This window comes from Perca fluviatilis, chromosome 17 (assembly GCF_010015445.1).
Source record: "Perca fluviatilis chromosome 17, GENO_Pfluv_1.0, whole genome shotgun sequence".
Classification (NCBI taxonomy): Eukaryota; Metazoa; Chordata; class Actinopteri; order Perciformes; family Percidae; genus Perca; species Perca fluviatilis.
Genome location: NC_053128.1, coordinates 7,323,884 through 7,337,389, shown reverse-complemented (window position 1 = coordinate 7,337,389; position 13,506 = coordinate 7,323,884). Strand labels below are relative to the sequence as shown.

At 41.2% G+C, this 13,506-nt stretch overlaps 1 protein-coding gene across 4 annotated transcripts in view; it reads left to right on the top strand.

Moving 5' to 3' along the window:
- LOC120545581 (cilia- and flagella-associated protein 44) overlaps nucleotides 1-12,848 on the top strand; it is a 37,404-nt gene extending 24,556 nt beyond the window's left edge. For 3 of the 4 annotated variants that reach the window (XM_039780065.1, XM_039780066.1, XM_039780068.1), the window contains 10 exons: nucleotides 551-818; nucleotides 1,214-1,417; nucleotides 4,104-4,299; nucleotides 4,385-4,501; nucleotides 5,293-5,423; nucleotides 5,566-5,682; nucleotides 7,817-8,018; nucleotides 9,681-9,841; nucleotides 10,203-10,337; nucleotides 12,445-12,848. In XM_039780065.1, the coding sequence (XP_039635999.1) occupies nucleotides 551-818; nucleotides 1,214-1,417; nucleotides 4,104-4,299; nucleotides 4,385-4,501; nucleotides 5,293-5,423; nucleotides 5,566-5,682; nucleotides 7,817-8,018; nucleotides 9,681-9,841; nucleotides 10,203-10,337; nucleotides 12,445-12,729 (1,816 nt within the window). In that variant the 3' untranslated portion in view covers nucleotides 12,730-12,848. The remainder of the gene's footprint in view (nucleotides 1-550; nucleotides 819-1,213; nucleotides 1,418-4,103; nucleotides 4,300-4,384; nucleotides 4,502-5,292; nucleotides 5,424-5,565; nucleotides 5,683-7,816; nucleotides 8,019-9,680; nucleotides 9,842-10,202; nucleotides 10,338-12,444) is intronic. The other variant, XM_039780067.1, reaches the window with a different exon arrangement.
- Nucleotides 12,849-13,506: the final 658 nt, after the last annotated feature.

The following is a 13,506-nucleotide window of genomic DNA, read 5'->3' as shown; positions in this document are numbered from 1 at the left end:
GACAACAACCCTGTTGGTGCGTCCACCTGATACAAGCCTTCCTCCATGCAGTTGCTAGTAGCCAAGGAGGACACGGAGGATTAAAAAACATGCGCACTAGAGCTTTAAGCTTTTTGAGAGTTATTTAGTTATTATGTGCTCTAGTTTTTCAAACGTTTTAGACACAGATATGCTGATAATATCGTCCGAAATTATGTGAAAAAGAGACGCAAAATCCCCAAAAGAGACACAAAATGTATAGGGGAAATGACTAATTTTTTTTTTTTATTGAAAAACCTAACATTTTCTTGCCTAACCCCCCCGCCAAATACGTGCACCTAAGTCCTCCACAAAGCTAGGGAAAACACTGGTGCGCATGTTAACACACTGATTGTTACCATCACTGTATATGTGTTGCTGCACTGTTACGGTTTTATTTTGGTTTATAAAATAATGAAAGGAGCTGTAAAAATGTGTTCTTATACTGAACTTGAACCTCAGAATGTTTTGATTAGCTGCTGATGGCATATTTTTAAAGACACATATTGACTTTTTTTTTATTTTCAAACAGGCTCAAGAACATGGAGCAAGAGGAGCAGGAGGGAGCCACAAGTTTATTGGAGCAGCTGGAGAAAGAGATGGAAGGAGAGGACGGGAAAGAGGAAGAAGAAGAAGAAGAAGAGGAGAGAGGAGAGGAAGGGACTCCAGGTCTGTCAGCTTCATATTTAACCAGAGAAGAAAAAGAAAAGGAAGAAGCAAAACTGAGCAAGCTGGAGAAGGAGCTCCAGAGGGAGGAGGAGATCAGACTGCTGCACGAGCAGGACTCTCTGCTGGAGCAGGTCTGTCTTCCAGTGAATGATGACTCTGTGATTAAATAAAAGGTAGCCTCACATAGCCAGACCTTCCTCCGCAGCGCTGCGAAGGAAGGTCTGGCTAGTCCACGCAGCATTCCGGGATGGGAGAAAAACGTGCTCTGGTTTATTTCTTTGAACCAATCGCTTTCGTCTTAGGTAGCGCTAGGCAGGAAAGTCGTCAGAACGACACAATCTTCTGAACATAGCCATACTGAGGAATACAGAGAGAGTTGTGTGGAGCTGGTGGTCTTAATTAGCTTTGTATCAACTCATTTGGCAATGGCTTGAATGTAACGGACGTTCATTAATATCAAAATGTTACTCACTAAAGCTTTAACACTATACCGTGTAATCTGTGGATGTGTTTCTGTAATCTTCAGATGGAGAGTTGTGTGTGTCAGTTTGACGCCGAGCTGCTGCTGCTGCGTCACCAGAAGCTGCGTCTGGACTGGCAGCTGAAGATGGCCGACCTCCACCAGATGACGCTCTACCAGGAGCTGCTGCTCCTCAAGGAGTTCGAGAGGAGGGAGGACAAGCTGCAGGAGAATCTCAGCGCACGCATCAAGGAGGAGAAAAGCATCACGGTGGGAGAGAGTTTATGTGCCTGATATTGTAATGTAATAAAACTAATGTCAGTTAATATCTACTTTATGCTTTTTATCTACTAGATAGATAGTAGGTGGGATTTCTTTATTTCCAGCATTATCTCTAAATGCATGGAAGAAATTCAGTTTTTGCAAGACATAAGTGATAATATGATTAATGATGATACGGGCCGCAAACTTTCTAAATCACAAACTCATGCAGCTGATTACCAAGCCTCATTTAAAAGAGGCTGCAGGTGTTTATGATGTGTAAAAAGCAGTAACAATACTTTTTATAAACAATATTTGTATAGCGCCTTTCATACAAGAAATGCCTTACAATAAAGAAGTTGCATGACATAAGCAGACATAGAATGAACATAAAAACGGGGATAGATTGCCATAATTGATGGAAATAAGATGGAAAATAAAACGCACTTGACGCAGTAGCGCTAAGCCTACAACTCCCGGTCGATCCGTATAGTTTGGGCTGAAAGTGAACAAAGGCAGGTGCGTTTCATTTCACTCCCCCGCCCACTGTCCCTCTGCTCTCCGTGTGAGTGGCCTCCATGTGACGTACGTATGCTATTACATCATACCAAGGGCTGAGGGGAACAGAACGAGGGCATGTTGAAACGCTAATGAAACGCAGCGACGGTAACACTGCAGGGGATTTCCTTCCTCAGCTCACCGGTAACAGCTATTTGATGAAATTCAAATTTGTTCAAAGATTACAGGACTACCTGTAGCACATTTTAGGAAGCTCACAATACTAGTATGCTCAGACTGGCCAGGAATATTTCAAATGACTCCTCACATGTTTTGCACAGAGAATATCAGCTTCAAACGGGCGCTTTAGAGTTCATTCTTTCAAACGCATCAGACTTAAAAACTCTTTCATACATCAATCTATCCTATTATTAAATCAGCTACATTAAACCCAGTGCAATATGTATTCAGGTTTACAAGTCTCCAAGACCTTGTCTGTGTGTATGTTCATGTTATTTTCTTTTTTTTTTTTTTTATTTATTTTATTACAGGGACAGTGCATATTAATAAACATTTCTGTCATTATGCCAGAGCTAGCCAGAAGGCTATTTTTCATCTGCAGTCCCTAGACAGATGGTAAAAGTCACCTTAAAAGGTAAAATAACATATTTACATAACAATATAACAATTACAATACATTTAGTAAAAAGTACTATTAAGCTAAAATGTACAATAGAAACATAGCAGACTAACAATCAGACAAAGACATGAACACACCAGGCAAGAAGCCAGCAGGGGGAAGCGAGAGCAGGTCAAGAAGTTAATGGTAATGTTGACAGCTCTGATTATCAATGAGCCATTTCTTTAACTGGATCTTGAATGTACTGTATGTGTTTAGATTTCTGATGGTTATTGGGGTGAGGTCCCACTCAGTAGCTGCTCGAACAGAAAAAGCAGTTTTTCCAAATCCACTTTTCCCGAATGGAATGATACAATCTCCCCTCGCTGCACCTCTGGTTCTGCTGTGATCAGCTGTTCGAGATGTTGACAAACTAGTGGAGAGGAGTGGATGATAAACCGTGAATAATTTTATAGACAAGACATAGATTTGAATATTTGACCATGTTTTCCCAGTTGAGTAATCTGTGTTTATGTAATAGTGGACAATGATGAAAAATGCTTGGTTTCTTGTCCAGGATTAATTGTTGTACATGTATGCTTTGTTTCCTTACTTGGGTGTTTATGTCATTTGTGGTAATGTTTCATGAATGTTTTTTGGTGTTATTCATCTTATATCTATCTGTATGTACAGTATCTCACAAAAGTGAGTACTTTTAAGGGGACAACACTGAAGAAATTACACTTTGCTACAATGTAAAGTATTACGTTTACAGCTTGTATAACAGTGTAAATGTGCTGTCCCCTCAAAATAACTCAACATACAGCCATTAATGTCTAAAGCGCTGGCAACAAAAGTCAGTACACCCCTATGTTAAAATTCCCATAGAGGCAGGCAGATGTTTATTTTTAAAGGCCAGTTATTTTATGGATCCAGGATACTATGCATCCTGATAAAGTTCCCTTGGCCTTTGGACTTAAAATAGCCCCCCATCATCACATGCCCTTCACCATACCTAGAGATTGGCATGGGCTACTTTCCATAAAATCATCTCTCAATGCAAATGCAGCTATTAGGCTAACTGACTTAAAACCATGCCAATCTCTAGGTATGGTGAAGGGTATGTGATGATGGGGGGCTATTTTAATTCCAAAGGCCAAGGGAACTTTATCAGGATGCATAGTATCCTGGATCCATGAAATAACTGGCCTTTAAAAATAAACATCTGCCAGCCTCTATGGGAATTTAACATAGGGGTGGACTGACTTTTGTTGCCAGCGCTTTAGACATTAATGGCTGTATGTTGAGTTATCTTGAGGGGACAGCACATTTACACTGTTATACAAGCTGTAAACTTAATACTTTACATTGTAGCAAAGTATCATTTCTTCAGTGTTGTCCCATTAAAAGATATAATGAAATATTTATTAAAATGTGAGGGGTGTACTCACTTTTGTGAGATACTGTATGTCTATGTCCTCTTTTATATGAGTTACCCAGGGGTGCAAAAAGAATTTCAGCCCTGGCTGACAATAAAGTTGTATCGTATCGTTCCTCATCCCCTTTCTCTCCTCACAGTCTAAGCTGGAGGAGTATAATGAACAACTGGAACTGAGGCGGGGAGACATCGCCAAGCTGCAGGAGAGAGAGAAGGCTCTGATCGCCGCCTTCCACGCTTCGCTGGGCGAAGAAAACAAGTTTGAAGACTTTCTGACCAAAGTCTTCAAGAAGAAGGTCAAACGTGTTAAGAAGAAGGAGCAGAAGGAAGGTGGCGGTGAGCGGGACAGGAAGCGTGATTGTGCGATGCTGTGGCAGGCGTATATCAATGTCTCCCTTATTATCTAAACGTGTGTTTGCAGAAGAAGAGGAGAACAGCGACGAAGACTCTGATGACGACGATGAGTGGGATGATGATGATGACTATGACAGCACAGAGGAGGGAGGAGCTGCTCTGGACAACAATGTTTGCCCTCCAGGTCAGTCTTGTGCTGGGAATTATTTTTTAATTTGGACAGCTCTCCAAGTAACACTTTTTTTATTGGAACATAGATGTTTTGCGCAAAACTCTTCAGGTTGAGAAAAACACGCTGAAGAAGGGCTTCTTGCCCAAAACTTCCATGTGGCAATAAAAAGTATTTATTGGTGTGCTGTCCAAATCACCTGTATATATTATTGGCCACATTAAAGGCAGGGTTGGTAATGTTGAAAAGCCAGCTAGAGTTGACATTGACATTGAGGCTCCACCCACACACAGATCTGCAAATACACACACCATTCACCCCTCCCTCCCCCTCCCCCCGTACCTGTCCAGCAGGACGTCAACCATGACGCAGTGGTTACTTTTTTTTTTTTTTTAAGATAATTTTTTAGGGCTTATCCCTTTATTTGGAAGTGACAGTGGATAGACAGGAAAGGTGGGAGAGCGATGACACCCCGGGCCGCTGCAGAGGACTCTACATGCAGAGCCTACGTACATGGGGCGCACGCTCTCACGGGGTGAGCTAGAGGTCGCAGTGGTCACTTTTATTTAGTTTTTTCCTCCATTCTCCAGTAGACTTGCAGTAACTCCTTGCATTTACAGGCTTCGACTTTAGCTTTGGCTATAACTGTGTGTGTGTGTGTGTGTGTGTGTGTGTGTGTGTGTGTGTGTGTGTGTGTGTGTGTGTGTGTGTGTGTGTGTGTGTGTGTGTGTGTGTGTGTGTGTGTGTGTGTGTGTGTGTGTGTGTGTGTGTGTGTGTGTGTGTGTGTGTGTGTGTGTCTCTTTCAGGCTGTGAGCCAGAGTTGTTTGAGAACACAGTGCAGCTGCGTGAGCGTCGGCTGGACCTGGAGGAACTGCTAGCGGAGGAGAGGAAGAGTGCTGAAGCGCTGAAGAGAGAGTGTGACACCCTCGTCAAGAAGGTCACACTCTGCTTTTGTTTTCTGCGTCTTCGCCTCATCTCATCTGACTTGTTTTCCTGTTGTCGTGTGCTGTTTTTGTCACTCACATCCTGGTGTGTGTGCGCGTGCGTGTGTGTGTGTGTGTTTCTGCTTGGCTCTGCAGGAGAAGTTGGTGAAGAGCAGTCGGAAGGCAGCAGAGGACGACTTGGAGTTGGTGAACAGGGAGAAACAGCAGAAAATGAATGAGCTGGATGTGGTGGTTCCTATTAGACTGCATCAGGTTAGTCTATATCCACGACGTTCCACTTCCAGGATTGCTCCGTTGCTGCCGTAAATTCCGCCGGATGTTACTCTTTTCGGCCAGATGTCCGTTTCCCTTTGTTTTCTTTATGTTGGAATTCTAAACTCTGGTAGATTTATGAGGACTATGGTTAACTGCTCCTCAGATCTCTGCAGGGTAAATCCAGACAGCTAGCTAGACTATCTGTCCAATCTGAGTTTTCTGTTGCACAACTAAAACAACTTTTGAACGTACACGTTCCACCAAAACATGTTCCTTCCTGAGGCTATTTTGCAGAGGCACCGTGGCTCTGTGCACAATTGTGATTGGTTTAAAGAAATGCAAATAAACCACAGTTTTTCTCCCATCCCGGAATGCTGTGTGGACTAGCCAGACCCTCCTTTGCAGCGCTGTGGAGGAAGGTCTTGCAAAGTGAGACTAGCATCACGTGAACAGACCAAAACTGTGGAGGTTGACTAAAGGTAGTGTGAGGTAGAACTAAAGTTCTAGTCAACAGATTTATAAGCACATGTTGGTAACTTTGATGGTTGTCAGTGCAGTATGACCAAGATAACCCTGATGTGAAATAAAGCAATATTTAGCTTGCTGATATTATTATAATCATCAAGAACATTTAAAACCTCTCGCACAGTGGGCATCTTGTTTTACCAACACTGCCTTAGCCATTATATTTCGTGAACAGCCATTCATTAACAGCCACTATATTTCATTGGAGGTGGTCCTGTGCCAGAGCCAGACACAAAGTACAAGCCCAAAGAAAGCATGGTAAATTGACAGGTAAAAATGATGCCTAACCTGCAACCATACCACCCTACCTTTACTTTCGGGCATATCCCAAGCAAAACAAGCCCACATTTGCTAATATTAGGCATACATGGCAACCCTGGCCAGAAACAAGAGCAGTGGAATTGTCTTCTGTGATTGGTGCCCAATACCCAGCATTTCAATTAAGAGGCCTGGAAGAATTCTGCCATTATGAAATTGACTAAGGAAGAACATTTGATTTTCATTAGAAATTAGCTAAAATCAGAACTAAAATTCTAAATAAAAGTCCACTTTCCAATTTAGAGCTGCAACTGACAATTAGTTTCACTTTTGATTCCTATTTTTTTTTGTTTTTAACGAAATAATTGTTTGTTCCAGAATGTCAGAAAATAGTAAAAAAAAAATGCCCCATTGCAATTTCCATATGCCCAGTTTGACATAATCAAAAAGTTTGCTTTCCCTGACTTAGTTTAATAAATAGAGGACTAAGAAAATCTACGAATTGAGAAGCTAGAACTAGTCATTTCTTTTGGCATTTTTGTTTTCAAAATTATTTAAACAATTAAGTGATTATCAAAACAGTTGCCAATTAATTTTCTGTTGTTCGTTTCGCAGCTCTATTACAATTTCATTTTCAAGTTTAACTTGTTTTTTTCTTCAATTTGAAAATAAAAACTCAATCTCACATTCAAGTTTATTATCATTATGGCAGAGTTATGTGCTGCTTGTCGTCCTCCTGGGTCAAAACTGAAAATCAACACTTTTTCTGACGTTTAGTCTTTTTTTTCACTTTTGGTGCTTTTTTCAATGTTTTTGATGCTTTTTTGGACGTTTTACACTTCTTTTCACTTCCATGTATATAGACCACTAACACCAATTTATTACTAGTTTTACACATATTTTTGGAATTCATGGTCAATAAAACCTCATTTATAGGAAATTTTTTTGTTAAAAAATCAGACATTATGAATTATTTAGACTAATATTAAAGGACTGGTATGTCAACGTTCAATTGGGACACAGTTTCAAAACATTTACTATTTTTTTTCAAATGCTAAAATTTTTTATAAAACACCCAAAATTCCATATAAGTAGAGATCCGATCATTTGTTCTACTTGTGAAGCGCGTTGTATGGAATCATTATGTTATTTTCTGGGCAATTAAAATTAGGTAAGAAACTCATATTTCTGATATAGACATTTTTTTAAAAGGGTCAAATTTGACCCAAATATAACACAAGGGTTATCAGGTACTATAGAAGTTTGACGTCACTCGGTAAATGCTCTCATTTGATCTCCTCCTGTGATTAGTCTTCTCTTCCTTCCACCCTCTCCGTTGGTCCACCAGATTGAGTTCATCGCTAACGGCTCGGTGCCGTGTGACCTGAGCCCGGTGTTGGTGCTGGACATGAAGGAGCTGAACAGGCTGCGGGAGCGCATCAGGCAGCTGCAGGCGGAGAAGAGCCATCAGAGAGATCTGTACATTCAGGCCCGCCAGCAGCACGTCAGGCTCATCCACGACCGCAAGGACATGGTCGCCCAAATCCAGGGTAAGACCCGCACAGGCCAAAACCTGGGCCTAGAAGAACTCCAAGAACTCCCGTCCAGCTTGACCTGAAAGCTCTGGCCATATGTTAGATACGTGTGAAATTATTAAAAATAATCATTTTATTTATATAGCACTTTTCAAGCATTAAGCACAAAGTGCTTTCCAGATTTAAAGATTTACAGGATATTAATTAGGAATCAGAAACCCATATAAGCCCCCCTCCCCATGACATACAACAATTAGAACATGAGAGCACACATTTCAAGCAGCACTTCATAAAACAGTGACAGTGCAAGATAGAATGTCAATAAAAGAAACATGCATCTAAAAATACTAAAATGATAATACAAAACACCATTAAAAAAGTAGCAAAAAGAGGAAATACGCAGTGTTGCGATGGAATGGAATAAAAGCAGTGGTGGAAGAAGTATTCAGATCCTTTACTCAAGTAAAAGTACTTATACCAGGGTGGCTGGGTAGCTCACCTGGTAGAGCGTGCATCCGTGTACAGAGGCTAAGTCCTCGACGCAGTGGTCACGGTTTGATTCTGGCCTGCGGCCCTTTACTGCACGTCATTTCCCCTCTCGCTTTCTCCCCTTTCATGTCTAAAGCTGTTCTATCTAATAAAGGCCTAAAATGCCACTATAAAAATCTTTTTTAAAAGTACTTATACCACACTGCAAAAATACTCTGTTACAAGTAAAACAATCCAAACAGTTCTGTCAATCAACTAAGTGTTTAATTGGCTATTGTTGAGTAATTTAATTCATAATAAAACATCATATTTTATAAACTGCATGTGTTTTGTGCGCAAAAATCTCAATCTGTAAAGTAACTAGTAACTAAAGCTGTCAGATGAATGTAGCGGAGTAAAAAGTACAACATTTCTCTCTGAAATTTAGCGGAGTAGAAGTAGAAAGTGGCATGAAAAGAAAAGACCCAAGCAAAGTGCAAGTACCTCAAATGTGTACTTATATACAGTAGTTGAGTAAATGTACTTAAGTTACATTTCACCACTGGATACAAGACATGCTTAAGTGTAGGCCATCTTGTGAAAATGAGTTTTAAGGAGGCACTTGGTGTAAAAGCTGCAGTGGAGTCAGACGGTGTCCCACTGAGAGGAAGGCTGTTCTAAAGCCGAGGGGCCGTAACCAAAAACCAGGGGCGATTCTATGATCACACCTTTAGGGGGGATCAGCCCCTAATGATAATGTGACACGGATACACGGCCTTGTTAGTGTTAAACCCCCCCCCCCCAAATCTCTATGTATTATTGATAGCTTAATCGTTTAATCTCATTTTAGGGTGACCTCTTACCACCAGTCCAGGGACAGCGGATGTAAAATAACCTCTAGGCTAATTCTGGTACATTTTACTTTTATGTATTATTATTAGTGAGCATTGTCCCTGACAAATAAACCTGAAATAAATAAACCACTGCAGTCAGTGATGCTAAAATTGGAGTTAATATGAAAGAACCTCCTAGACTTAGTTAATATACCAATCTGGCTGCTGAGTTCTTAATAGGTTGCAATTGTGAGTCTGAGTGGGACTTTAAACAGGTAAAAAGAGAGTTGAAGAGAGAGTAAAAGTTCAAATGCCCCCAGGAATGATTATTGCCAGGAGGTAACATTCTTCGATACTGGTCTGTGTGTTGCTGTAGTGCTGGAGAAGGTGTGCAACGAGCAGATGAGGATGAAGTTCGGGAGGCCGGTGAATCTGGAGGCTCTGCAGACGCTGTCAGGGAACAGGACCATGGAGGAGCTCAAGCAGGAAAAACTCGTCCGTGAGGCTGCGTACGCCAAGGAAATCAAACAGTGGGATGTACGCTGACCTGTGTGTGTGTGTGTGTGTGTGTGTGTGTGTGTGTGTGTGTGTGTGTGTGTGTGTGTGTGTGTGTGTGTGTGTGTGTGTGTGTGTGTGTGTGTGTGTGTGTGTGTGTGTGTGTGTGTGTGTGTGTTGTGTGTGTGTGTGTGTGTGTGTGTGTGTGTTTTGCAAATCTGTGTGCGCTTTTGCGTGACATGTGAGATATCTGTATCTCTGCCTTGTTTTGTTCTGATCCCCTGTGTCATTTTTAAGAACAACTTAGATTGGTTACGATTATTGATCTTTTTGTGGTTTTGTGTGTGTGTGTGTGTGTGTGTGTGTGTGTGTGTGTGTGTGTACACGTGTGTGTGATATTCAGGCGAAGGTAGAAGAGGCGCGCCAGGCTCTGATGGAGGTGACCAGGTGTAACACAGAGCGTCTCCGCCACATGACGAACCTCTTCGACCAGAAAAAGGAACTGGAGCATAAGCTCAACTCTAGGCAAAAGAAAATGGTAATTTCTGTGCAACAATTACAATTTATGTAATATTGATCAAAGCTGGGATCCACGTTAAAAGGAAACAGCGGCTAAACAAGCTGCAATGTTATGTTGTATGGCAATTGCACACCTTTTAATTTCCATCCACTAAAAGTGCTTCTTTTTACCACTGACATGCTCATGTCTGTCTGACAACATTATGGAAAGGATCCCTACAGAAGTTGTGCTTTCTGTTAAAGAGTAAGATCCTTTTTTGTTTAACATGAAACATCCCCAAAATCACTATCGCAAAACTCACCAGACATGGAGTCTGGTGAGTTTTATCATCGTAAAACACACTTAATTTAAAGTCGACAAAAACAAAATAAAACCATCAAAAGCCGTCTTGGTTCGTCCCCACTGTTCCAACAAACATCACTCTGGTTTGGTTGAAATAAAAACATAATTCACCCATTTTCTTGTGAAAATATGCTGGCTCTATACACGCAAAAAAGAACTGTTTATTTACATGGAGTCTGGTGAGTTTACTCTAACAAAAATGTCTATCTCTGTAGGGATCCTTTCCATAATGTCAGTGGCAAAAACAGCACTTTTAGTAGACGTAAATTGAAGGTGTGCATTTGCCCAATAATGTTACATTGCAGCTTGTTAATTTAAAAGAAATGTTGTTCCCATTAGTCACTTAGACACAAAAACATGGAAAAATTGAGGTTGAAACATACCAAAGTTACAATTTAATGTGGGTATCTTTTTTTTTAAATCCGATTCCGATAAGCAGCAGGGCTAAACCTCTGTTCACACAGAATCTCAGTTACCAATAGAATCAATCTACCTGGATTATTTAGCCTCTATGGGGTAGAAGAACTACTGCAACAGACACACTCTGACATATCACCTTATTAAGTTGTTATTGCAAAGCCATTGACACATCCAGCAGACATAGGGCAACATTAGCATCCATGTGATTAATGTTTGTGTCCATCTGAGAGCACAAGTTTTTCTTCTAACTCTAGTTTGATCTTCACCAACTCCTGAGGAAAATGTCTGGCTCCTAAATGTTCCATTTTCTTTCCCAGCTTTTCTCTAACTGTGTCTGTGTCTGCTGTTTGGTGCTGAGCAGTTAGTGTACAGTGGTTTTAGAGCTGCCTTCTGTTGGTTGAGGTTGAAGAAAGGGCTGGGACTGAACCAATTAAAACTGTGCTGTAAAACCAAAGAAAGCTTAAAGGCTCTGCAGAGCTGCAGGGCTGGAGAGGATTTTCCGCAGGTTCAGCACTGCATGTGACACCTTTCACATGACACAAATATTTAAACAGTGACGAGGCGTTTTCATCTGACTTCATCTGAGGTAAATAGCTCAATAAAATGTTTTTAAATTTGCCTTTTTCATTCCCTGAAAAACGTTTTTTTTTTTTTTTTTTTACCCGGCAGCAACGATATATTAAAGTGCTCATATTATGGTCATTTTCAGGTCCATAATTGTATTTAGAGGTTATATCAGAATAGGTTTACATGGTTTAATTGTCAAAAAACATCTTATTTTTGTTGTACTGCACATTGCTGCAGCTCCTCTTTTCACCCTGTGTGTTGAGCTCTCTGTTTTAGCTACAGAGTGAGACATCACACTTCTGTTCCATCTTTGTTGGGAGTCGCACATGCTCAGTAGCAAGGTAAGGACTACTAGCCAGTCAGAAGCAGAGTATGAGGGCGTGCCACGCTAGCAGCTAGGCGAGCATTAGAACGTGTGTTACAAAGTGACCACGTTTGTCTCTGAAGTAAAGGCTGGACTACAATAGAGCTGTTTGGAGCAGTTTGTGAACAGTGTTTTCTGTTTGAGATGGTAAGTCCCTTTGGGGGGGGGACTTTGGGCTTTTTCACTTTGTAAACCTATAACATGCACAAAAAAGATATAGAACACAATAAAGGAAAGGGAAAAAAAGCCAAAAAGCATAATATGAGCACTTTAAAACATAAAATAATGTCAGCACTTTAGCCTGCCTCCCTTTATTTATGTGCACACAACAGAGTGAAGTATCATTTGTGAATATTGCGGTGTATGAACATAAATGTCTGTTTCCATCTGTATACCGCATGCCTTTCTAGATGTCTGTTTGTGTGTATCCAGGGCAAACAGTTCCAGGACTACAGGAGACGTGCGGACCAGGAGGAGATCCAGAGGCTCCAGGGGCTGGTGAAAATACAAGCGCAGCAGGCTGAGGCCCTCAGGAGAGAGATTGGCCTCCTGTCCCGTAAAGGAGTCCACGTGCTGCCCCCCAACCAGGCCCCAAAGCCCCTGCTCGCCCCCATGCCCACCCCCACATGTCACACCCACACCAGGAGACAAGGACCACGGCGTCCGTCCAAACCGCTTAAAGCGCACAACTCAGCCAGCAAACAGGGAGCTAATTAACAAACACATACAGTCACTGTAAAGTGTGCTCACTAATAGCACTTAGTCATGAATTATTAGATACAAAAATACTTCAGTTTGGTGACTGTGTTCATTCATAATTAAAAGCCTTAAATGATGAGGGTGTTCAATTTTGACTTCAATTATACAATTTAAAAATTGATCTTGAAAAGAAACTGTAAACTAATTCAGGGATGCTAAAGGCAGAGTCGTGTGATCTCCTTTCTTGGTTTTACATAAACCTCTAGCAGCCTCAAGAAGCCAACTCTATGGGCCCTATTTTAACAATCTAAGCCACATGTGTCAAACTCAAGGCCCGTGGACCAAATCCAGCCCCTCGCTTTTTCTGACGTTGTCTCTCTTTTTTTGACGATTTGTAACTTTTTCCGACGTTGTTGTCACTTTTGCCAACGTTTTTGTCACTTTTTTCGACGTTTTGGGGCGCTTTTTTTCCTATAATGGCTGAGGAACTTTTTCCTGACTTCTTAAGGACTTTGTGTCGACCAAACTGTAAGTGAGAAGACTATATGACACATGCAATAATACAGTCAAAGTTATTTGACTTTTTTGATTAAATAAAAGCATATCAATAAAGTAAACATGTCTGGCCCTTGATGTGATTCTTATTCATTGTGGCCCTCAGTGAAGTTGAGTTTGACACCGCTGATCTAAGCGCACGGTGTGAAGCACCTGGCGCAGGTGCGTTGAGGGCTTAGTTTTAAGGTGGAAAAAAGGGTCCGAGCACCGGGCGCATGGTTCAAAGGGGTTGTACTTAGT